At 37.9% G+C, this 26,890-nt stretch overlaps 1 protein-coding gene and 1 long non-coding RNA gene across 2 annotated transcripts; one reads left to right on the top strand and one right to left on the bottom strand.

Moving 5' to 3' along the window:
• Positions 1-12,962: 12,962 nt before the first annotated feature.
• LOC124455678 (retinol dehydrogenase 8-like) lies at positions 12,963-20,331 on the bottom strand. The gene is made up of 3 exons (XM_047006316.1): positions 19,952-20,331; positions 16,516-16,789; positions 12,963-13,328 (listed from the first exon to the last, which is right to left on the bottom strand). The coding sequence occupies exons 1-3, from the start codon at positions 20,211-20,213 to the stop codon at positions 13,025-13,027; spliced, it is 840 nt and encodes a 279-aa protein (XP_046862272.1). The 5' UTR covers positions 20,214-20,331; the 3' UTR covers positions 12,963-13,024.
• A 2,956-nt stretch (positions 20,332-23,287) lies between these two features.
• LOC124455667 lies at positions 23,288-24,304 on the top strand. The gene is made up of 2 exons (XR_006951978.1): positions 23,288-23,460; positions 23,537-24,304. It is a non-coding gene; the product is annotated as an uncharacterized LOC124455667 (long non-coding RNA).
• The last annotated feature ends 2,586 nt before the right edge of the window (positions 24,305-26,890 follow it).

The following is a 26,890-nucleotide window of genomic DNA, read 5'->3' as shown; positions in this document are numbered from 1 at the left end:
CTCCGACGACTATCGCGTGGAATATGTGCCATCCCGCGAGCAGACGACGGGCGGTGCTGCAAAAAGATCGAGGGCTGGAAAGACTCGCAAGACGACGGGACAGTTCGAAGAACACGCGCAGCGACAAGGACGACAACAAGACGGAAGACGGGGGGCGTGAAAGTGCACAGCGCCTAGAAGGACGGCAGGGACACGACGGTAGACGACGGGGCGAGCGAAGAATGGCGGTTTGGATGAATTCAAGAACATGCTCCTGGATGCTGCAAAGAGCATGGGCAAGAAAGCAGCAATCGCGCCAAATCGAGGGCCATTTCTAGGTTGAAATCGTCAGCCACAAGTTTGGCACCCAATGTCCTTGCTTCGGCGCCCATGACGGCTTCACATTTCCATCAGTCCATTAGCAACAGCATCTCCCAGGCCTTGGGGCTGCGTCCTCGACCCCGACGAATGCCCACATCGGCCAGTCGCTCAACATTTAGAGCAGTGCATATCATTCCGAAATGGATATTCGGCTGTTATTCCCCGGGTCAGTCGTCCCGACGCCATCACAGGCGCCCGCGCCTCCTGTTCTTCCAAGTATTGTTTAGTTCGCGATACTACCACTGGTGGGGGCAAATACCCTGCTATCCCCGGGCTTGAATTTCACAAAAAAGAATGGTTTGACGAGCTTCTGCCTTCACTCAAAAAATGGGGGCAGAATGTTTAGCTCTTGGGTCAGAGCAATATGGGCAAGAGCTTTCATGAAACGGCTCCTTGCTCACGTCCGTCCGAAAAGGCTGTACGTCATTTCGAACACACCCGCTGATCAATATATCCAACCAAACACGGTCTTGAAGCATTATTCCGTCATGCCTGAATCGATCGAGGATACGAGAATAGAACCGGAGTCCTACATCATCATCGACGACATCCGCGTCATGAATCTTAAATGCGGAACGCAGAGGGAATGCCTCTATAAGTTCTTTACGATGTATAGCCATCATCTGAAATTAAACGTCTTCTTCCTCTCCCAGAGCTTCGGCAACATAAAGGACATGAAGGTTAACACAAACATTCTCTATCTCTTCCGATTCACGGATAAGTCGAACGTGAAGCGGTTTTTTATACGCTCTTCGGCGGCACGGGCAGTAAACCGGATCTCATCTTCAAACTGTACGAGAAACTCTTGAGCCACTGCGAGCGCCCGATCCTCGCTATGGACTGCACCAATCAGCGATTCACCTATTATTGCGACGAAAAATCTATTGCGGTGGACTTTCAGTGAAAGCTTTGCTTTCTCTGTCATTACCAGAAAAAATCTGAACAAGAATTAGAGAAAGAAGTTCAGGAGGGATATCACCAGATTTTTTAGCGTATGTTTGAAGAAAATGGAACATATTCGAGTCCGGATCGTCGATGGTCTCCCACAGCGGCTTGAGCGGGTAGCGGATGATTATCTGTCGGCCTCCCTCATCCCAAAGGCGCGGCGGCTGGGGGTCCTCCAGTTCATCGAGAGCCAACCCGAGCACATTATCAAACGCGCTAAGTCCTTTATGGAGGTATTGGGTTATCTCCCCGAATGGGTCCCGAGCAAAGGGCGCTGGAGCACCTAATCGCCACCGGGATTTCATCTCCGTCCTGCGCAATGCATTGCAGTATATACCAACCCATCCCCTTGCTAAGTTGAGCTTGCTGGAGCTGAAAGAACACCGAAACGTAAAAGAGCTCTATGCCTTGTTCGAGGGCCACCCTGTGCTTATCAATGAAGAGTCGGTCCTGAGCGCGGTCAAATCCAGGTTGCTAAACTATTCTGAAAATACAGGCCAAGTTCGCGACAGCGTCGCTGATGTCCGTTTGAAAAACCAACTCCCGGCAGTCACTACAACCGCGCCTTCTCTCCAGACTCGGAAAGAGGGGGTGTTCGATCGCTTGCTGCTGCCCGTCCGTCTTTGGCCGCTTTCTGGCGGAACAGAAGATTCCCGAGGCCTTTCTCAAAAGCAACTATTTCACTCCGCGTGCGCAGCTGGTACAATTGTTTACGGAAAACCCTGAAGGGTTTGAAGCCAATCGCAGGGAGCCTCAGGCGGATCAGGATATGCGTCTTGCCATCGTGGCTGACTATCGCGAACAACGTAAACCAACAGTTTCTCAGCAGGTATCCCTTTGAGGTGGCCGCTAAAGCCGTAGTCGACTTCAGCCATCCCCAGTTTCGCCTGGCGAGGCTGAAGTTGCAGGAGATCAAACAGCACGCTCTTGTGCTACCGGGGTTAGGGCAGAAGTTCGGTGATTTGGCGACCTTGCTTGAGACACCCGAGACACCAAAACACCCGAAAGCAAAATTATATATTATGATCGTCATTTTATGCCTGGAGGCAACAGAGGCAAGATGACTAGCGATGACGCCTTTATTAATGCGCTCCTCATTAACGGGAGCCGCATCACTAGCAAGTGTATTGATATATTGAACGCTCGAGGCCTTGTTTGAATGTTTCATAAAAAACCATTTTGGAAGACCACTTGGAGGAAGACGGCGGCTGCTTCGGTGATCAGTGATCAGGAGGTGCAGCGTGCTCGTTTGCAGAATGCTGTTGTCCGAAACGAAACTAAATTTGGGAATGAGGATACCGAGGGCACTCTCTCATACTGTCCCGCAGCTGAAGGTAGTAAACAAGCTCGACCTCCATGGCGTTGATGACCGTTTGGGTGGTTTACCGCAAATTGCTACAGGAACGCTGCCTGATCGTACGACAGGACGTTGTGGTGGCGCGGTTTGGGGAGGGTGCGAATCTGAAGAATGGCAAGATACAGATTCAGAGTCTATGGATTGAGCGGGCTGAAAACGAGTGTTATCATATGAGCAGCGGTAAACTGCAAGAGGCTTTGGTTTGGAGATTCAATGTCTTCTGGCTGGGTGATGGCATCTCTCTTCTCACTCACTATATCAAGATCCCACTGGCAGTCTTGAACGAACAGGGCACGTTCGGATACAATTGGAGACGTACCTATAGGGTGTATTATCTTGAGTTCCCCTGATACATATAATCAGCATGGCGTTAGATTTGTGTATGACCCAAGCAGTCGAAATTTGGCTCCCAACAAGGAAACCTCCTGTGACGAACTTAACACGCTTCCCCTGCCAATACGATGCCGAGCAAGATCCGCCGAGCTCAATCTCTGTATGGGAATATGCTTTTGACCGCCCCATTCATACGAAGCTGGACACCGTTCTCACCCAAGCTCAGGCTGCCAAGCGGGTTGAGTATTGGCGTTCCGATGGCGCTGCGAGGAGCGTGAGACGCCCACCTACGCGTATTACTCTGCAGGCAGAGAGGGGCCCGGCGGATGGTCTCCGCTTGGCCCGGTTCTCAGCTCGTGTCGAGTGCTTCGCATGGGGATCGCAGCTGCTGTAAACGATGTTGCGACAGTCCAGCTGAAGGTGAACGATGTCGAGAAGACAACTTTCGAAGTGCGCAAGCCACGCGGGCAGGTTTCAGCCTTCACAGTTTTCTACTCTGCATTAGAGGTTGACGCGGGGGCCGTTATTGGGTTTTCTTTAACAGACGCTACCGTTGGTTTTATACTGGCATTGCTATTGGAGCAGTTTGACCTCGTGTGAGCCCTCCGCGCCCCCTTCTTCATATCCGGTGTCGACGGCGCCTCTCTATCCTACGCTGCCTACTGCGAGCGATGCCGGAAATACGTACCGATTACAGAAGATTTCAGAGGCTGAAGCTCGCTTGAACGCAGAAATGGAAGCCCGGCAAACGCTCTACAAAAAGTACAAAACAGCTGTGAACGGGTTAGACGGCGCGGGCAATGCCCTGTCTGCTATCACTGTGGGCAGCGCTGTTAGCGGCGTTGCCGTACTTAGTACCGTCATCTTAGCTCCTGTCGGGATTGCGCTCGAAGGTCTAGCAGCTGTTTGCGGCACGGCCACTTTCGCTGGTCGGGTCGTGAGCCGCAGACTGGCCAAGAAAGCTGAAAAACACGATCGCATTCAAACATCCGCTGAGACCCTGCTTCGAACAATCTCGCTGACCACGAGCCGAGCGCTTCGAGATGGGAACTGCAGCAAAAAAGAGTACCAGCTCGTTTTGGGCGAAGCAGAGCGCTTCGCTTCGTTAAAAGACGACATTAGAAGCCAGACAAAGAGAGCTCTCCGCGAACAGACGAGAGAGCTAGAACGACAACTGGACGCTGCAGGTGCGAGCGGGCGTGAGGATGGCATTCAGCTCAGGCGCATGGACAATCTGAAAAAAATCCAGCGTCAAGTGGCGGATGGCGATTCACGCTAGACATAAACTTGGTGCGTCATTAACAGTGTTGCGTTATCTTGGTGTGACAGTTTTCATCACCCCACCTACGCCAGGGCTACAGACCGAAGCTGTGATTATAATAAATCATTGCGGTGAACATTTCTTTTGTTTGTATTGTATAATTTAGGATATTTCATTTATATTTTTTATTGCATGCCAGAATTTATAAGTTCCCATGCAGAGTTTTATGTGTGCCAAAATTATAATTAAATTAGGGTGTATATACTTAACACCTCCTAAGTATTTTCTCTCTTAATTAATTCATGTTGTAGTAGTGCACGTAAGTCACGAAATGTAAACATATAAATAGACTCAAATTTGTAATAGTCGGGGAGATTGTGTAGATTGTTCATTGCTAATAAACTCCATAAAACAAACCGAATCAGAGTGCAGATCAATTTTCTGGACGAACTCAGTGAATTCTGCGACAGTTTGCAAGGGAAAACCAGTAGCTGAATAAAACGGTGTGTATGAAATAGCGTCAGTGGTATGGAGTGTTTGGCATGTCAACTGGCGCTATGAGCGCCATGAATCTAGCCGAGCATTTCAATGGTCGGCGGCATAATCGTGCGTGGTTGGCAGGCAAAGCTATTAAATTCGTTTGCCGCTTGTGTGACGACAACGGCGGGGATGTGGAATGGTTATGTAAGCATGTCGAGTCGCCTGGGCACTGAGAAAAGATAGTTGAGGAGCTGATGAGCTCTAGGGGATGGCCTCACCGCTTCCTCCGGGCTGCTCCCGAGGAACTGCAACGGCAAGTTGTGATTTCACGGGAGCGAGTAGATGCCCACCTCCGCATGTTGGACTGGGTCCTCGAGGGGAACTCTCTCGACGAGTACTAACTAACTAATTATCACATCAGAACTAATAGACCCCCGACGGCCGGCCGCGCGGGCGCGGGGGTGGGCCGGCCGTCTTTGGCACCTGCCGTTGTCCAGGGTTTGGCTTTCGCTGTCTTGTGATTTTTGTGCCGATATATGTGCCTACTATGTTCTTACTATGTTAACCACGTACGCGAACTAGGGCTGGGGCGCTTAGATTTGCGTATAATAGGTCTCAAGGTGTGGGGTGGACCAGAACTGGTAGTCTCTATACTATTTAAGGACTCTATTAAGTTAAAGGGGAACTCCACCCTCACAAAATGTTGGTCTTAAAACTTTGTCTGTCTCGTGAAAATAAATATGCGGCATTTTTTTTGTTTGTTTGATTCAATATTTTCACAAAAAATGAGTTGAAATGCTGCAGCTAGGGCATCCGGTGCGTGGGAGCAGAAACATGTCAGCGGCTTGTATTTGACGTCATATCGTCAATTGCTGCTCAAAGCATTATGTAAAGTCATGGCACAGTCATAACAAACTTGCGTCAAAATGCTTCTCCTAATCACAAAATGTTTCTTTTCGAAATTTCAGAATTTTTTATTCATAGGTATATACACAAGCAACTTTTATAGTTTACATGCAAGTATTGAGCTGGTTATTTGTATTCTGTTTTAATAGAACGGTTTCACATCCATAAAGGCCATTATCGCACAGTTTCCGCGCTACATATAGAATTTAAATATCGATTAATATTATTTTTTAAAAAATACGAAGGTTTATTTGTGTGGAAACTGTGCTGTAATGCCGTTTGCTTCGTTTGCTTGTCCTCCGAATTCAACCTTAACAAGAGTTTCTACTAATGTGAAACCAGTCTATTGCCATGAATAACATTGAATAATAATAAAACATGGTTGTGTAATTTAGATTCATTATGGTTAGAAAATAATCCTACATAAAACCATTGTAAAATTAGCCTTTCGTGTATAGAATTTAGGTGTAGTTTCCTTGACGTAAAGTATGAACTTATAGTTTTTTAATTATTTGTACATAATTTCCCTCTTTTAAGTCACATTTGGGACAAAAATTTCCAGTGCTATGAAAAACAAACACTCTCATATTGATCACCAATATGATGTGTGGCATTTGTCTAAATCTGTCACAAAAAAACTAACGAAGAAGTCTAACATTAAGGGAAATGATGACTTGACCCATTGGATTAAGTCCATTTATAATCATCTTTGTGGTGCTCCGCAAGTTGTAACAAGAATGCAGAAGAATTGGTGGAAAAATGGAAGTCTATCCTTAACCAACAACAAGCATTTCTGGAGAGTGAACACATATTTTCATCAATGTGGCTACCAACAATTAACAGAAAGACAAACAAGCAGAAGAAGTGGTTATCTCCTACTTCACAAGCATATATTGCTGCAGAGAAGGTGATTTGTGACAAGAGGCTTCTAAAAGACCTGTGGAAGCTATCTGAGTTTTGTCACACAGGAGAGTTGGAGGTTTACCATTCCCTTTTACTGAAATACTGCCCAAAGCGAGAGCATTTTTCATTTCCTGGAATGGTAGCCCGCACTCAGTTAGCAGCATTAGATCACAACAACAATGTTAACCATGATAAAGCAGTCATTAAGTTAGGGACAAACAAAGGGCAAGACCGTTACAAAATGATTTTTGCTAAAACAAAAAAGCAATGGGTTGTAAAAGCAACGAAAGAAAAGAAAGAATACCAGTACGTTGATATACCCCTTGCCGAGGTTGTGAATGCATGCAAAACTGAGGAGATTGAACTTGTACATCATGGCGAGAATCTTCCAAAGAACATTTCTAAATCATGTCCACCCAGGAAAGAAGTACTTGTAAAGGAACATCAGTCAGTGGTGAAGTTAGCTATGGCAATAGGTTTTGCCATGCCCATATAATATGATGTTGAATCAGTGAAGACAACTTTTGTACATTCATTCTTAAATATTAACATAGCAAAACCAGCATAGTGGAAGCCTTCAAATTGAAATTCCTCTGCAGGGCGAGGTGGAGGAAATAATTCTCTAATGCCAGTCACTGCACATGATGGCAAGACGACTCTTACTTCTCTACCCAAGATACCCCAGCAGCATCTTTTCAACTGTCTATATGCAATATGGCGGTACAGTTTGTCTTCGCCCCATCATATGCTACCTCAAATTGCTGCTTGTACTGGTACCAAGCTGTTTGTAAAACCCACCTGTTAAGAAAAATAGGCTCAAAACCAGGATGTTGTGTAATGCAAAAAGGGACTTCGGTGGTCTCATTCGTTTCTACTCCCTCTACATTTTTGCCACAAATATTGGAAATCTCTTTGCAGCATAAACATTCCTTGTTATTGTCCATTATTTGGCAGTTACCACATTGACACCTGAATATGTTAAAAGAAAGTATCTTGAAAAGTAAATGTCAAAATTTGAATAAAGATTGTATCTTACAAAAGCAACTTTAAAATCTGAAGTATTATGTGTGTGTGGACGTGGTCAACTTCAAAAACTGAAAACGTTCTTTCGAGATCGAAACAATGGTTTAGACTAATATAACATTTTATTACTCACCATTCAAGATTATCATTTTACTTTGTTGTAAACACAACTCCAAATCGGTTTGGAACCGCTGACGCTTTCTGTGCCCACGCTGCTAAACCTCAAAACAGCTCAAATAGCACACTTGAAGACGCGATTTTGTCAAAAATAAAATAGCTGATGTAAAAATTTCAAAATGTAACCTTTGCATAAAAATGGAACTTTTAAGACCAACATTATGTGAGGGTGGAGTTCCCCTTTAAGTTTCACCTAACTTTGTCGATAAATTTCTACAACTTATTTTTTTGTGCACTCTCCAGATTTTAGATATGTTATAGATAATAAAAATATCTACAATATGGCCAAGTTTAAAAAAATTCTAGGGTGTAGTATTTATTTACAGGCCTTTGTTTTGTAATGTTTTGGAATTCTCACTTTAATTATATAAGATTATATTACGCGTATTCGTGTCACCTAACTTTGTCGATGATTTTCTACAACTTATTTTTTGTGCGCTCCCCATATTTTGGATATATTTTAGGCAATAAAAATATCTACAATATGGCAAAGTTTAAAAAAATTCTACAATGTAGTTTTTTTATTTAAAGGCCTTTGTTTGAAAAAGACATGGATATAGGAAGTTAATTATATAAGATTTTATTACGCGTTTTCGTGTCACCTAGCTTTGTCGATGATTTTCTACAACTTATTTTTTTGTGCACTCTCCAGATTTTTGATATATTTTAGGCAATAAAAAAATCTACAATATGGGAAGTTTGAAAAAATTGTACAGTGTAGTTTTTTATTTAAAGGCCTTTGTTTGCACTCTCCAGATTTTGGATATATTTTAGGCAATAAAAATGTCTAAAATATGGCAAAGCTCAAAAAAATTCTACCTTTTAGTTTTTAAGTTATACGCTAATTAAGAGAAATGAAAAGTACAGTGTAACCTAAAGCTTAGTGTTTTCTTCAATTTTTTGAGTTTTATACCTTCTTTGTGTTGTTTAAGGACAGTAAAGTAGTAATAAGTAGTTAAGAATTGTTTTGTACTTTTGTATTTGATAGAAAAAGTGTTTTAAAGACAAAACACTTTGACATTTTGAATGATAAATTTTAGTTGAATGTGGTGATGATCGTTGTGATGAATGTTGTGTTGATTGTGGTGCCCAATGTGGTGCCAATTTCACGGTATTGAATTTTTTCATACACCAAACCTTGTCTAAAATACCGAACAATCAGTTCATCACAACACGTTTCGTTGTCATCTAGGAAGACTGTCACAACATTGTCAGCTCTTGATATAGTAGGTGATTCGGAGCCACACTATGAGCCACACATAACGCTTCTTCGCAAAATGGACAGAACATTACTCCAAACGATAGCAAATTTAAAACAAAAGGCGATAGCAAAGAATTAGAAATCAAAACACACGTGCTCATTCTGAATGAGCCTGCATTAGCTTTGGTGCGTGGTAATCATTTTGCATTGGGTAAACAAGTACTTTGCACTGAAACATTTTAATAAGTTCGTTTTGACTCTTCTGTTTTGCATTTGCGGACTTTGAATTGAGATTTCAATACTTTAGTGCGCTTTGGAAACATTAATTTTGTTTTGTAATATTGAAGTTTGCATCTGAAACATAGATGTTGCATTGAATTTATTATTTTGTGTATTGCACTTGTGGGCCACTGTAATAACATATTCGAACATAGCCTGGTAAGTTGAATGAATAATTAAAGCATGTGCTAGCTTCGTGTTGCCCACGCACTTCTGGAAACGCATGCGCATATTGCGCTCATGTGGAGTCAATGAACTCCAATACAACTGGAAGGGTAACTCATTGAGTTCTATAATAACTGGAGCGGCTATCTCAAGCGCAGCCTTAGATATGTGATGTCGCCAAAAAAATGGCGGATTTCGTCCGTTGCCCCTGAGATTTACCGAAATTGACCGCTTTTCCGAAAATTTCACAATTTCTCACTCACTCCTGAGGAAAGATTGAGGAAAATGTATGTGTGTATTTGGGATTCGGCAAGCAATTTTTTGATGAAAATCAAGGTAAAAACCTTAACTTTATAACAGCGAGTCAATTGTGGTTGTCAGTTATCTGCTCCTACAAAGATGCATTTATAACTATCGACGAAAGAGCTATATGTCGGCTACACATCTATGAATGCAGATGTGCCTCGTTTTCTTACCAGCGTCAAACTTGTTTGATCGATTAAACTCTTTAGTCTATACAAAAAAGTATATCATAGTTCATCTCCACGGTTCACGAGAGACAAGTTAGTTTATTTGTTATCATTGCTATTTTGCTTCTTTTCATGCAATGGGCAATGGCTTTTTTCGCCACAATTGTAGGATTTTTACTTGTTTCTTTAAAAAAGTACATATTAAATCTCTGGATATTTACGGATTTTCTGTAATTGAATTTCATATGAAATTTCAAAAAGACTCAAGTCTGCATAGGTTTGGTAAATGAAAACAAACAATATTGTATAGAAATTACTTTAAGCAACCTTTTTGTGATGTTCTGAAGTGCAACTGCATCAAATACTTGTAAAGTTGTAGCACATTTTGATTTTGTTGTATTGATATATGAATTATGCAAAATGCAAATAATCATCGAAACACTTATGCTTCCAATGGTGTTTATAATTCAATTGTAGTTTTAATACTTCTACTCTTCTTTTTCACTTTGTTTTGTTTTTCCTATATTTGCAATATAAGTGCACAATTTGAATGATTAACACAGTTTTCACCTCATTAATAAATTTCATAAGCAGTTGGTAGTGCATTTTGTTTTCTTATTATCCACATTTGGTGTTTTGTTCATACAAGAATGATGAAGTGCAAGTAGATATGTCATAGCAAGGCAATAAAACCAAATGGTTTAAATACCTATAGTGTACTTTTATGCTAGAAGCTTAAAAGCTTTTTAGAAATTATAAAATTATTGGATTATATTACCATCATCAATCTCATGAAAAGACATAAGAAGCAAAAAATTTGTAGAAAAGCTTTAAAAAGTGAAAAATTGTTCTTTAAAAAAGCAGCAATAATGCATATGATAAATCTTCCTTCTGTACTCTAATAGGTAAATAAGCTCAAACTGTTTCTTAAAGCAAAAACTGCACTAGTCTGCTCTCGAGTTCTCCCAAAGATCTCCTCGGTTTGCATGAGCCCGTGCAAACACAGTAAACATCTTTTATTTCTTAATTGATTTTTTTCATTTTGTACCTCTCTAGTTCAATATATTTTCTTTATAAGTTTTTAGTAGGTTTATCAGGTAATGACTGCATACTTTACATACTATTTTTTCAGTTGACTTTAGTCGTAGGACTATTCTAGGTATTCTACTTCAACCAGTCTGCTATTTCAGTGTGTTACATTTGCTCATTGCAATTTGTGAGCAAATCTTGCAGTGTGTTCTATTATTCACGAAAGAAAAGTTATTTATCTTCAAAACCTTTAGTTTAGGACCTGCTGGCCAATCAAATTGGGAGAGCCAAAGAATTGTTTTCATTCCTTTTTAAATGATACAATAAGAAAACAACAAAATATTCCAAATGTACTTCTTGTCACGGTCACCCTTATGCTGCGAACTGCAAACAACGATATTTTTGTGAGTATACCTTAGGATATTCCTGACGAAGGTAAACTTTGTCACCCTTTAAAAAAAACAATGAAGACATATCTTTCGTTATTCAGGTAATTTTTGAACAAAAAGAAGTTGTCTTTTGCAAATTTTATACATTGTAAATTGCTGTGCTTTTGTCACAGTTTTTACATTACTTTTTCGAAACAAAGAAAGACTGTTGTTTTAACTTGATGAGAGTATCTTCAAATTGTACTTTTTGCTGGCATACTATATTTACGACTACGTTGCTGTCGTTATTATTAGTTTTACTACAATGGAGGTTCACCTCTGTTGTTGGATAGTGCATGACAGCATAAATATTTTATGTTGTAGCTTGACAATGATGTTATAAAACACATTGCCCATCTGATAAGTTGTGAAACTGACAAACGTAAGAACCTTTGAGTCATGTATATGTAGGGTGTGTAAAAAAACATTGTTTAGAAAACTAAAAAGACACAAAAAATTCATCAGGTGTGACCGCGTCAACGTCTGCTAATTGAGAACCTAAAGTCAATGTATGTTTATAATGGCAAGAAAAAATGAACGTCATCACCAAATTGCAGGATGACACTTAAAACAGGGACAAAAAATACCATCTTTCATCAGGAATAAAAAGCGTGATTGGTGCAGTGAAAATCACGCTTTGGAGTAACACTACGTATAACTGTGCCATTTCCTATTCCGACGGTAATTTTAAACGTATTAAAAAATGTCGCTCGTTATTTCAGCTACACGTCATGAAGTTTGTTTTAAGTTAAATAATCTCGCGTCCTTCTGTCGAAATAACTATTACTTTTTTCATCCATCCCTGTTCAGCTCCTTCTCCCAACTCGGAGATAACTTTCACTTTTTCTTGCCAATTAGCAGACGTTGATACCTGATGAGTAGCCTGCGGAAGTGCATCATGTTTTTTTGTTCATTAAAACATTTTTTCTTAGAACTATTTGGTTGATGTTTTTGGTTGTAAAAAAGTATGTTTTAGAACTCTTAGGTTATTTTCGCTATCCACCGTGGCAATTTGTATTTTTGAAAAAATTTTTAGACGACTTATTCACAAACCTGAAACGAATGAGCATTCAACACATTACTTTAGACTAATCAACGAAAAGAATACACAATTGACATCCACATATCCACAATTTTTTGTACACAAAATACGATGACGTCTGAACAAGACAGAAAATACGGAAAACCTGACGTTTGGTTCTCGCTTGATTCTGAAGATGACTGCTACTAAGGTTGTCGAAACGTCAGTCACTATCAACACCAACTGTCCTTCTCAGGACTCTACTAACCTGGACGATCTACATCTACAAAGATGTAGCACGTACTTTTGTTTATCGTGGAATTCAACAAGGATCATGGAGCATTCAAAACGAAAAAAAGAATATGCATTTACGTGTACTCGATTACCGAATAAGAGGATTTAACGATGCAACTGAAGATTATCTGTGTGTTGCTGATGCAGCATTCGCCGCTGTAAAGAGAGGAACAGTCAGAAGACCTTTGGAAGATGGTCACATAGGTGAAAGAGCACGAGGTGGGCTCGAAAACAGGAAAGTGAAAAATGAAACGAAGCAATAGGCCCAGGTCATTTCACAACTTATAACAAAACTGTTTCCCTGCATAGACATAACAAGCGAGGCTTATATGCAAGGTTAAAGGTAAGATTTATTTTTCACTTAATAGAACAGTAAAAATCGTAACAATTAATTATTCCAAAAACTTCTTGCTCATTTCAAAAGGAATTCTACCAGTTAGATCACAAAATTTTGCTTTGCCAAATGCTTCAAATCCTTTATTTGTGACGTAATGCGGCTGCGGATTTTCGTCTGTAATCGCTTTTAGGATAAACTCGGCTACTTCTTCTGGAGATTGAGCTTCAGCCGCCATTTTGGAGGTCTTTTCAATCAATTTTTCCCCAAGCACTTTCGTTGGGTCGTCATCTTTTAGATTCTCACTGCTAAATGTCATTTCACCACCTGTTGCTATACCGGCTGGTTGAATTGTTATCATACTGCAAATAAAAAAGTATAAAATGTATATTCGATAAACATATTTTGTAAATACTTGCTACAATGAAGAGTCTTTCGGTTTCTTGTCACGGATGTGCAGTGACGTCATAAATTACTTCCTACCCGAGCATTGACGTTATTACAAAATGTACAATCTTTCAATCTAGAGTTTTGAACAAATGTTCTGTTTTAAAAGAAAACAACGGCATAACATTTTAAAAAAAAACACAGACAAGGTGTTGCAATGTTGTTTCTACATTGCATCTACGTTGCTTCTACATTGCATCTACGTTGCTTGTACAACACTGTTTTATTTTGTAGACAGATGTAATAGGACCTTTTAAATATTGGAAAAGTAGACAAGATAGCAGAAATATTTTGTGCTACATATATAAACGCATCAAACGATATTCATTTTATAATAAGTTACCATGTTAATATTACTATATACAACAGTTGCTAATCTTTAGAGCACATTTGACATTAAATTATACGCTTCACTTATCAATAGCGCTGTAGAATATTTATCAACACAATGGTACATTCAACACAACTAATTGACAATCAATAACATTTATTCATGCCGCATAACAATCAAGAATATTAAAGGAGCATTAACGTGCATTCAATATAATAAAAATCAAACTCAGATAAAGCAAACATTCAAATAAACTTAAAGTTACTTTGTATGACAAAAAAGTGCGGTATTGTAGTTACAAGACTATCTGCAAAAGACTATTTCTGTTGAGAAGGACGTCTTTCGTTATAAATTATATATACCATTAGCTCATCATTTGAGCACATTGGAAATTCAATTACACTATTTGACTTATCAATAGCGCTGTGGAATGTTCAATAGCACGAAGGAACAATCAAGAGCACTAGTCGACAATCAATAACATATATTTACGATTGTGATAAAATGATCTCGTTTACTTTTTCGTCTGTAGGTGTACTTTTTAATGCATTTTAGTAGAGCTAGACCTTTTAGTTATATCAAGCGAAAATATGCACTATCTAGGTAATGCAATTAAACCAAGCTATTACACAATGTCAAGACGCATTATACCGGCAAAGACCAATATACCAGCCAAGTCCCATTATACATTTAATTCTAGAGCTCTTATTGAACCAGAAGCAGCGAGTAAGATTGAGTAATGATTATTTTCTGAATTGGGGTATCTTTCGCCAGGTGTAGCTAGGGAAAGCTAAATTGCAAACAAGTACATTGCTGACAATTTTTTTCGGTCAAACTGTAACGTGAAGCTCAAAATATAATGGTTGGATAGTCTATACCCCCACTCAAGAGATAAATTTAAAAAATTAAAAAACCTTGTTTTGACCTTAATTTGAGCGTACAAGTCATACTCAAAAGAATGTCGAAGAAAGATGCTAGCCAACCATTGATGTGCCTGGGATTCCTGAACCATCTAAGGAAGAGACGGCCGATCGAAAACGAAGATAAGTAAGTTTACGCTTGATGCAGTAATTGCAATTTAATGGCTGTTAATTTTTCTTGCTATATAAATTCGATATAACTTTAGCAGATTATTCAAGATTCTCTACATAAACCATCAATAAAGGAAACATGCTCTCGATGAGGAACTGCCAAGAGCCAGGAATACTTGTCAGATTTTAAGATAATTATCTTTTTCAATCATGTAACTAAATTTTATTACTATGGCTACTTTTTTTGTTGCAGTTTTCAGCATACTTTTTGCCGATACAGTGCATTCATGTGCAAAAACCTCATATAATAAGTTCATATGGCATGCTATTTTCCATGTTTACATTTTAAATATGCTGTGATATAGTTTCTTATATTTTTTCTTTGGTATTTTTTCTCTGCAGAGACTGACATTGTAGGAAAGTTAAAAAGATTTTCTTTCACTTATTCTTTCATCTCTGAGAGGTTGCCTCTTAACTGTATCCTCTTGTTTCAAACCAGTAAACTGCATGTCCACTTAAATAGTGCATACATATCTCTCCTACTTGGTCTTCATCAAGGCAATTTTTCTGAATTCAGCAAAGGTCAACAGTCTTTACACAAGTCAATAAACTTTTAAGATAGCCCTCTGACTCTGATGGTATGTATCCTTTTGTGTTACCACTTGATTTTGCTTTCCAAATAAAGTGGAAAACAAAAGCAGTTAAAGGTTTGACAAATTATTGTTGATGAAACAATGTTAATGAGAAAATTGTTGAACATTCTTACTATCTTACACGTCCATTTCTGTCTCTCAACAGTAGCACAAGATTTTCAAAAACAGCCTCACGGAGTAAAGGCTCAAATTTCGCATGTTGTATTATGCACGATATTTTCTCAATGCTGCCATCGAAAGTCATTTACAGAATTACTGCCAGCTTACAGAAAGCTGGTCCCATTTCCTTACAACACCTGTACTCTAATGCTGCTTCTAACAACTCAATATGGCAGCATTGACAAATACACCTAAAACGTCGGAGCATTGTGAGTTGTAAATTGACTTTAGGTATCTTATAAATAGGAGAAAACAGGAAGTAATGGAGCATATGTAAACTGTCACTTCGTTCCTCTCATGTTGAAGGCAGAATTCCATCTGGATGGTCTGAAGTGAGTACTTCATCACCAGCTTCTGCGAGCAGTACATCATCGCACGCGAAGTTATTTGATTGCTCGACACAACCAACGGATTTCGAGCTCGAATCAAAAACAGATTCAGACATCGATTGCGAATTGTCTGAGCAATGATTTGAAGCCATAAGTCTTGTGTAGTTATTCGTTTGTAAAACAAGAAAATCGACAATAAAATCACCTACGACAATAATATTATATTGACGGAGACAGACGTGTTCAACTATCTACGTCAACAGTGTCAATATGGCGTCGTAAAAAGTTCGCAAATAGTACCCAACTTCAGAGGCAAAATTAATGAACTTATATATATCTGTTTAAGTACATGTCATAGTCCCTCAAATAGTCCAAACTTTTAATTTAGCTAATAAAAAAAAAGGGGGGGGGGCTAAAATTCCTTGCATAAATACTTTAAATATATGGAACAGTCATATAAGGGTTCAAAGTTGGCATAAAATTTATTGAGAAATTAACTATGACCTATATATCAATTTACATAAGCTAAGAAAAAATTTCCTTTTAAAATAGTTAAACCATCCGATAACAGACTCTTAATATTAATAATAGTTACTTACTGAACATTAAACGTTGCAAGCTCAGGCGCCAGGGAATCCGAAATTCCTTCCAAAGCATATTTTGTTGAGGCATATGCGGTGACGAACGGAAAGGCATGTAATCCTACAACTGAGCTGATGTTAATGATGCGGCCTTTCTTGTTTTTCTTCATAGACGGAACAACAGCACGGATGACGCGCAGTGGGCCAAAGACGTTCGTGTCGTAGAGGCTTGTGATGGTATCCCAAGGCTGCACTTCGATGGCCCCACACCAGCTAATAGCAGCGTTGTTCACTAAATATGCAGTGTTATAACGAATAATGGAGCATTTAATATTGAAAACTTTTGATAATAATGTCAATGAATTTAACGAAAGTGCGTCAATAGCATTATTTTAGCACTTTGACATTTAAAATCAGGAATGTTGATTCAACTACGCGATGTCTCTATATTCTTAGATTTTAGACCTCGATCTTTCCTAGAATCGCTTTCTTGCAGCCGTAGTTCAATATTACATGTCTCACCTCCACATATCAGGCAACGAAAGCTGGGTAATAAGGGGTTAAAAATAACAAAACTCGCAGACAGCAGCATATGCACGTGTGGTAGTTTGCAATTCTCAAAATCATAAACTGCTTATACATATATATCTCAGCACCGGTGATGGGTCAACAACGGTTTTGTAGAAAGAGGGTGTCCTACTTTGGATTAAATTTTGTTAGCCATATTCAGAGTCAAAAAAAAAAAAAAAAAAAATTATATATTTATTATATACTGATATATTATGATGGTAGCTACATTGTATGGAAATCTGAACCCATGTAAACAATCTTACTTTAGAAATTCATTATTTACATGGTACATAATTAGTGAACTGTTTTCATTGCATAATTATCAAATTGGGGACAAGTAGCAAGGCTTCACGTGCCGTCCCTGATTTCGACTGATTGCTACAACACGCGCAACACTTCCAAACTTCCAGCGCGAGTTTGGATCGCCCTGGCGCGAAAAGATATGATGATGATGATGATTATCAAATTGGCTACACCACTGATTAACATAAAAATGAAATGTGTTACCTGACATGCATAGTAAAATTAAACTGCAAATATCATTAAATTCAATAACTATAGTGTGTGTGCAGTGTGCGAATTAGTTCAGAGAAAAGAATGTGCAATTGTTTTTGACAAAAGTGTTTCTTTAGAGGCATAATCAAATCGATATTGCGTTAATTATTATATAGCGCTAATTGCTAAATTAATATTTTTAAACGTGAACAAATTCATGATTTGCGACAGTGTTTTTCGTTAAAACCGCTGATTTTTGCACATCGTTTGAATAAGTGATTTGCAATTGTTTTCATTTTAGCTAAAACGATGTGCAAATTGCACATTGCACACCGTTAATTCGCACACTGTGTGTGTATTTACTACTGAAACAAATCATAAGACATCATGTTGTTCACATTTATATGAACAAACAATAATCAATTGTGAAGGCTTCACTTTGCTCAAGTGAAATACATGTAATGCTATTTCACCTTGTTTGTTTAATATTCACACAACAGTCGTGTGTTTATTTTGTTATAAAAACCTTTAGCAACGACAAAAGCATGCATGTGAACTTATAAATAGTTTGTTGCCTTAGGATCTTTTATTTGAAAATGCAAAACTGACAAAATAAAAGCACACAAAAAGCATGGTGAGTTGCAATTTAGTGAGGTTGGCCCCATCTTACAATGAAGTCTCTTATAAATTTGCAGTGCCAGAGCATGATACAATTGTATTCATAGCAAATCCCTTAGTGTACACTATTGCTCACAATTTGTGCAAGCTGTTTGGAAGCTGGAGTCAATAAGTTGTTTGTCTAGAAACATATATGATTGAGAACAATGATATCAATTGACATAACAGTTTGCAAAATCAGAAATAAAATAAGAACTGTTATCTCATTCAAAATGGCCACCTCATTTAAATTCTCATACTTAATGAATAATGAACAATTAATAATACCATCTCTAGTAGAGGAAAAGGTATGATATTCATTAATGATAAGACAATGATTATTAGTATTAACTATAGCAGTTCTAGTTCATAAATTATAATGATGCCTCTTTGTTGTTTCATGTACTGTGCCATACATTCAATAAACTGTAGCTTTTGATTTTACTTTCTTTCCACCCATTATGGATGAGACATTTTTTGAAGAGTGCTCCATTAAACACTGAGCACAATTGCCTTTGCTAGATTGTTTAGTATATAGCTAATTTGTATGGAAATTTGAACACATCTGACTTAAGCTGGGGAGGGGCACTTTCTACCACTAAATCCATCACTGAATCAACATGTGTTAACATCTTAAAAGGTATGTTGGCGGTTTTTATAAAATATCGATTTCATTTTTATGTCACTCAAGGGATTTTCTACATTAAGTCAGTCATTTTATTGAATTCTTTATTGGCTGCAAACACAATGCGTAGTAACAGCTTATCCAACATGCCAAACTTTAATACAAAATTTTCCAATTGCTTCTTAGACATGTTATTTTGTGCACAAGCTACATAAATGAAAAGTGCTTCTTGGTATTATATGTAATTCATATCATAAAACATCTTATTTACGATAAATTTTCTGTCATGAACCAGTAGAAGTCAATTATCTATTCTAACAATTCTAACAAAATATTTTCAATTCTTGCCTGCTGATGAAAACAACATTTTCCTAACTGCTTAGTTTTTTTATATATATACACCCAGTAAAAATGCTTAAGATGTCAACAGAGTCACTAATGTTTCAAGTGTCACAAATTAACATATTAGGTGTCTCTAATATGTTATTCAATAAAGTCACAAATGATTGAGACACTTAACAGTGTATTAATAATTCACCATAGGCGGGAAGGAAACAAGGTCATGTCATAATGTCCAAAAGCAAAATATTTATATTACGTACTTTTTACTCAACGAAAATTGATCGATGTATGCTGATGTACGTACTTGATTTTTTAAAATTATGAAAACCTAGATACAACTACAATTTAATCCATTGGCAGTGACCTTATTGACATTGTCTAAGATTAGTCTGATGTTATCAAACAATAATCTTGTATTTTAGTACACATAAGTTTGCTAAAGTTTAAGACTTGTGACCAAGTAAGACATGTAGTAAAAACAGTTGAGCAAATTATTTGCGAAGTCATAACAGACTGTACGATCGGGTAGTTATTCAATTAGAATAATTTGCAATTACGTAAAAGATAATGCCGTTGTTTGGGTTTGGCACACTTGAACATTTAAAACACATTGCCCCACTAATAAATACATGCCGTATTTTGCGCTTGCTTTTGTACATGTCTGAGGTTCATCGTCATGTGAATGTGATTAAACAATTTCTTTCGTAAACTTAAAACTAAGATTAAAATGGTACAAATTGTCAAGAATACTCGTAGAAATCGTACCAACAATATCGATTCTTCCTTCCTTTTGCAAAATGTGTTTAACAGCAGAGTTGACAGAATCTTCCGAACAAACATCAAGCTCGATTACAACAAGATTGCTACAACCTGCAATTTTCTTTTCGAGTTCACCTTTCTTGTTCGTATTTCTCATCGATGCGTACACTTTAAACTTAATTTCATTGGCTTGCTTTGCGAGCATCTCAGCCGTCGAAAGACCAAGGCCATGGGATGTTCCAGTAATAAGTACAATTTCTTCGATCATTTTTTTTCGTAAGATACACTTCGTTCCTTGGCCAAGCAAATGTAAACTGAGAGACTCGAACACTCAATACAGATCAGACAGAAACCACATTGCAAGTTAATTACAGGAAGCAACTGGTCACGTGTAATAAGCACGAGCAACGTCGTAGAGTTGTTTGCCTGTGATTAGTCATTAGGGAGCTTTAGCAAGAGTACGACAACGACAACGAGTACGAAGTTTGACCGTGTAAGAGAATGGCACGAGGAAGTTTGTTGTCGTTATCGCTTCGTTAAAATTTTGTTTTAGTTGTAAACAACAGAACGAGCCATTTTATTGTGTAAAACACCGACGTTTGCGAAGCAGCTACGGCTCTATTTGTCAATAATGATATCAATGAATCGGTAATACTGGTTTTGCGAGAATATAGGACTCTTTAGACTGAAAAATCTTCACTACTTTAAGTTTCATGTACGATACATTTGTACTATTTTATTGTTTGTTTACCTTTCACTTTGCGTACGAAATACATGAAAGTTTTGCAGGTCATATTTTCCTTTTTAATGTACATCTGCGCTCAAAAAGGGTTCTACATTAAAGCCTGGATGCTCGAAAATAGTACTGTAAACTAATTTCTTACAGAATGAAGAAAAATACCTACTTTCTTTGCTTAAAAAGACATCGTTGTCGCGACTACGAACTTTTTACAAAACATCGTACTCAAATTGATGACGGCTACGTGTTTTTGTTGTCGCAACAATGTTTTTGCGCCAAAATGACGTAATCGTACTCGTAGTCGTACTCGTAGGCTTTGCTAAAGCTCCCTATTAGTGCAGCTGTTAATGACAAAAAACCACCTAACCCTTCACTTTGATGATACAAGTATCAAACTTTCTCACATTCATATCAGTGAACAGAACTCAGTGATTAGAACTCAATATAGTACAGCTGTTAATGACAAAACTCTTCACTTGAATGCTACAAGTATGAAACTTTCTCACATTCTTACTATGCCTAGAAACACAAAATTTTGATATAGAGCCAGCCCATATTTACATTTAAAACGAGTTCTGCGAATGTCATGTTTCATGACGTCGTCGGTAGTAAAAAAAATAAAGTTCAGAGAGATCTGCAATTTCCCTGTATATTCTTATACAACAGCTAAAGACGATCGAAAAACTATATTACAACTTTTGCTTATGAGCAATAAATTCTGAAATATTCTACATTAAAAGTGTTTTAAAAGTGCTGACTCAGCATTTTTGTTTAATGTTATTGCTCTTTCTTAAATACATTGGAAAATCGCCTAACCAAGAACAGTAATATTAAAAATGATTTTAATGCCCTCATGTTATTGACAATCACCCCACAATTACACCAACGAGTAGAAACTAAGTGTGCTTTGACGCATTTACAACGATCGGAAAGTTGAATGTTAGCATGTCATGAAAGTTGACAATGGAGAAGCTAAAGAATTTCACATTTGGAAAGAAGATATGTCAAAGGATCATCCACAGTTTCTGTATTGGACCAGAGTTTTGGAACTAGAATTACTCTGTTTACAACTAGTGCAATCATTTAGAGAAGCTAATTTCTCCTTATACTTCCAGTCAATTAAGCAACTTGTCCCGTGGATGTTTGCTTTGGACAATGTTAATTATGCAAGATGGCTTTCTGTCCATATCCGTGATATGTCGGAGCTTCCATTCAAACATCCTGACGTCTTTCACCTGTTCTCTAAGGGCTCGTATGTGGTGCATAAAACGAAGAAACAGTTTTCAGCTATAGCATCAGATCATGCTCACGAGCAAATTAATGCAGTGGTAAAGGGAGAAAGTGGTGCTGTGGGACTAACCGAAAACCTTTCAGCTTTAAGGAGATGGATGATTGCAGGAATAATTAGGGAATTCGAGATGAGTACACATGTAGACAGTCAGCTACACCATGAGCAAACTCCATCCATTCAAAGAGAATTTTATAAAGATGTCTCAAATGTCGTCTCCAATTTTCAAGCAATGGGGAATCCTTTTGTAGAAGAGAGCGAAGACCTATTTGCCATCCACACAAATGACGTGATGAACAGCTCCGTTGTTGATACGGTGAAGAATGTTGTAACCCTTGGAGAAGAACAATATCAAGCATTTGTTAAAGAATGATTTGTTGAGGGAAGCAAGAGTATTACTAAAACGTTGAAAAAGAATAATCTGCCAACGTTTAAAACAGGAAGAAAAAGAGGTTCGTCAAAAGATAAAGTAAATGTACAAACTCTGAAACTAGACTGTGCCTTATTCTCAAGATTGTATATATCCAGTCAAAATCGAAGTGGTGATCTCGATGATTTCTTTAAATATGAGAACCAACCATGGCCACCATCTCTCTCACAAGCAGGAAGTTTGCGTACTGGTAATAAAGAAGACTTGACAAAGTATATCGAGCCGACTACCAAAGTTCAGTCACCAACTCCCGATCTTATTATTTTAGACGGGGCTGTTGTTGTTCAAATAATTTCACCTGGAACTTGAGAAACGTTCGAAGAGTACGCACAGTTTGCTTTCATTCTTTATGTGTTAAAGCAATTTCAATTAGCTAAAAGAATTGATTTAGTGTGGGATGTATACAAAGAGGATTCGCTGAAAAAAAACGCACGGGAGAAGAAAGGCTTTGGTCAACGCCGCAAGGTTTCGTCGATAGCACGTATCCCTATTGACTGGAAGGGCTTCCTACGCGTAGATGCCAACAAAATGGATCTTTTCAATTTCTTAGCGCAGAAAGTTATTTCCCAGAAGATTCCAGAAGGAAGAGAGATTTACTGTACATTCGAAGAAAAGGTCTTGTGCTTCCCTAAAAGAACCGAAGTATTAATATTGGAACCATGTAATCATGAAGAGGCTGACACACGATTGATGGTGCACGTGTTAGATGCAAGTGACTGCGGCCACCAGAGGATTTTTGCAAGAACAAATGATACTGACGTATTGATACCTGCCATTTCAATTGTGAAAAACATCAAAGCAGAAGATTTATGGATTTTTATGGTACAGGAAAGCACTCGCGTTATATTCCCGCGCATACAATTGCATCGACTATCGGACCTGACAAGGCATCCGTTCTACCGTTGTTTCACGCTTTTACGGGGTGTGATTCTGTTTCCATTTTTGGAGGTCGAGGAAAGAAAACTGCATGGGATGTATGGAATGTATTTCCAGAGCTAACATTAGCGTTGCAAGAGCTAAATTTGTTGCCAGAAAGGATTGATTGTTCGTCCTTGCAGGTAATTCAGAAACCGCCAAAGGCATGTATTATTTATCAAACAAGGTCTCTATTATGATTCATATAATGTTTTTCAGGTGATTGAGCGATATGTGGTCTTCTTATACGATCGTACAAGCAATCTTACCAGAGTCAATGAAGCTAGACAAGAGTTGTTTGCAAAAAGTCCAGAACACTGGATAACATTCCACCGACCCAAGAAGCGTTGTTTCAGCACACCAAGTGTGCACTCCGTCAGGTTGGGGCTGGTACCGTGATGAAAATTCTTGGTTACCAAAGTGGACAAATCTCCCTCAAGTTAAAGATGCCTGTTATGAACTTATTCGTTGCGGATGCAAAAGTTCATGTTCTAGTCGTTGTAAATGCGTCAAAGCACACTTAGTTTGTACTCGTTTGTGTAATTGTGGGGTGATTGTCAATAACATGAGGACATTAAAACCATTTTATATTACTGTTCTTCGTTAGGCGATTTTCCAATGTATTTAAGAATGAGCAATAACACTAAACAAAAATGCTGAGTCAGCACTTTTAAGACACTTTTAATGTAGAATATTTCAGAATTTATTGCTCATAAGCAAAAGTTGTAATATAGTTTTTCGATCGTCTTTAGCTGTTGTATAAGAATATCCAGGGAAATTTGCAGATCTCTCTGAACTTTATTTTTTTTACTACCGACGACGTCATCAAACATGACATTCGCAGAACTCGTTTTAGATGTAAATATGGGCTGGCTCTAAATCAAAATTTTGTGTTTCTAGGCATAGTAAGAATGTGAGAAAGTTTCATACTTGTAGCATTCAAGTGAAGAGTTTTGTCAATAACAGCTGTACTATATTGAGTTCTAATCACTGAGTTCTGTTCACTGATATGTACATTACACTGGATAACGATTCGTGTATAAATTATAGAAGATGACAGCAGCCGGATGTCGGTCCATTATAATATATTTTTGTATTGCAAAATCACAGTTTTTCTGTTTTTGTACGTTCTACAAACTTTCGATTCGAGCAAAATTTTTGTGAAAGGGAGAGAACAACCGGCAAATATGTTTAATTCTAAAAAGTTTGTCTTCTTTGCTTCATAATGGCAGAAAATTGAGATAGTACAAAGTCAACCTGCATTGTTTTGTAAGAAACTGGAGATTATATAATGCTGCTGCTTCTTAAAAAATGTAGAAATATTACAGAATCCTGCTACTGCTACCAAATTTTCATCTGCAATGACGTTTATGGAAGATTGCTACAAATTTACTTATTTAACAACACTTTGTTATTCACATCGCGATTATCATAATAATTTCAAATTACGTCTTTATTATATGAGTGAAGAAACAAAACAAATCGACATAGAAAAATAGTCAGGAAGAAATTTTGATGAACAATAGTAAGTTGAAAACGGTATCATCAAACTCTACGAGATGTACATCATCAAATTATGCAATATAAAGTACCTCTGTTGTCATTAAGCGAAGCAAAGTTTTCAATCAATATGTGAACAACTTCAATATCGATGAATATGTTGAAGATATGAATACCTTTGTTCTTACTTTGTTGTAAATTTGTAATTTAAGTATTCATCTTTTAAAAATGCCTCGCACGGCTGAAATTGTCCTCGTCACCTTCAACTTTCATATTTCAATACAACTTGCCATCTTATTTTTCAGTCGTTACAAAGCCAAAAAAACAGACCTTCAAGGTTAAAACTCTCTACCGGTTTTCCTCTACATGTTATGAAAAATTTGCCTTAATCAGAAGTTTTTAAAAGGAAGAAAAACGCGAAAACTGTGATTTTGTAATACAAAAGTATAGTAAAGTGAGACCCACCCATGAAGCCAGTAGCAAATGATCGACCTTCCGGCTTTTCCAGGGGAAAAGGGGTCTGGAACCAGTTATCAAAAACATGGCAGCGAACATTGAAGTAAATATGTCTGGAACGCTAACTCAGGGGATGAAATTGAAGCCAATGTTGAAGCTATTTTTGTAAGTAGACCCAGTCCTTTATAAAATATTTTTACTAAAGTTGTTCCTATTTTGACTGTATCATTTTGGCACGAAAACCCCAATTATATCACCCAAACGCAGTTGTTATCAGTAGTATAACAATCAAATTTGATATTTCCATAGTTAGCAAGACAGAAGTTTCAAAAAAATGTGGTAAAAACATGACAAACCACTTTGACGTTCTGAAAAACGGCGCATTTTTTACTACTTTTTCTGTGTTTTTGAAAGTTCTGGAAAATTCAAGATTTCAAACCTCAAGAAATAGTTAAAACAATGTAATATACCTCTGTTTGGAAAGTTTCGAAACGATTTAACTTTCTGGGATTGAGAAAAATGTATTTAAAAATTGACGTAAATATTGTTAAAAGAAAAACAAACCTTTCTTAGATGACATATAATATATTAATCCTACAGGGATTGGAGACGAGTCATTAAAAACTGAAGTGGAAGAATCGCCACAAAAACGAGATTGTTGTCTCATCATTGATGCCATGTCCATAAGAAAACAAACATTGTGGGATCCAAAAAAAGAGCAATATTCAGGTTTTGTAAATTAAGGTCCAATATCATCTGAGGATCCAGAAACTCTTGCATCAGAAGCAGAGGTTATCATGCTTGTAGGAACACGCACACGATGGAAGTGTCCCATAGAGTATTTCTTGGCTAATAAAACAACTGCCAAAACACAAAAACAACTGGTGAAAATAGCCTTGAGCAAAGCAGCTGATGTGGGATTAAAGGTATGGTCAATAACTGCTGATGCCACCGCAGTTAATCTCGGCACTTTTACTCAGTTGGATTGCATGTTTGGTACAACGTGTGACTCCATGATGACAATGTTCAAGCACTTATCACAAAATTATAATGTCTATCTACGTAATAATTGATCCATGTCACATGATAAAACTTGCAAGAAATGCACTTGCTAGCTTGAGTTCATTTCACGATCATGATGGTGGTGAAATTAATTTGAAATTCTTTCATCACTTGCGTAAGCTTCAAGAAGATGAGGGATTGAATTTGGGCAACAAGTTTTCTGCTCGGCATCTAGAGTACACAAAACACAAATGGATGTACGATTAGCTGCACAAACTCTGAGCTCATCTGTGAAAAATGCAATCGAATGTTTGGATGTTTCAATGAAACTCACCAAATTCAAAAATAGTAAGCCTACAGTGAAGTTTACAAGAATGATCGACTGTGCATTTGACATTTTTAATTCCAGATCTCCTCAGGCAAAGAAATACAAATAACCTCTGAAAAGCAAATCTGAGGACACATGGGTGTCTTGAGAAGATAACCTAAAATCTACAACTCTCCTTGGTTGTAAAACAGAGAGAGATTAAAAAGCAAAAGCTTCTCTCTACGCATAAAAGAAAAACATTCATTATTGGCTTTGCTGCCACGATAAAATCAACCGTTGTTATGGCA

The sequence above is a fragment of the Xenia sp. Carnegie-2017 genome, unplaced genomic scaffold (assembly GCF_021976095.1).
Source record: "Xenia sp. Carnegie-2017 unplaced genomic scaffold, XeniaSp_v1 HiC_scaffold_4, whole genome shotgun sequence".
NCBI classification, from domain to species: Eukaryota; Metazoa; Cnidaria; class Anthozoa; order Malacalcyonacea; family Xeniidae; genus Xenia; species Xenia sp. Carnegie-2017.
The sequence above is the reverse complement of the archived record's forward strand: the minus strand, read 5'-3'. Positions and strand labels throughout refer to the sequence as shown.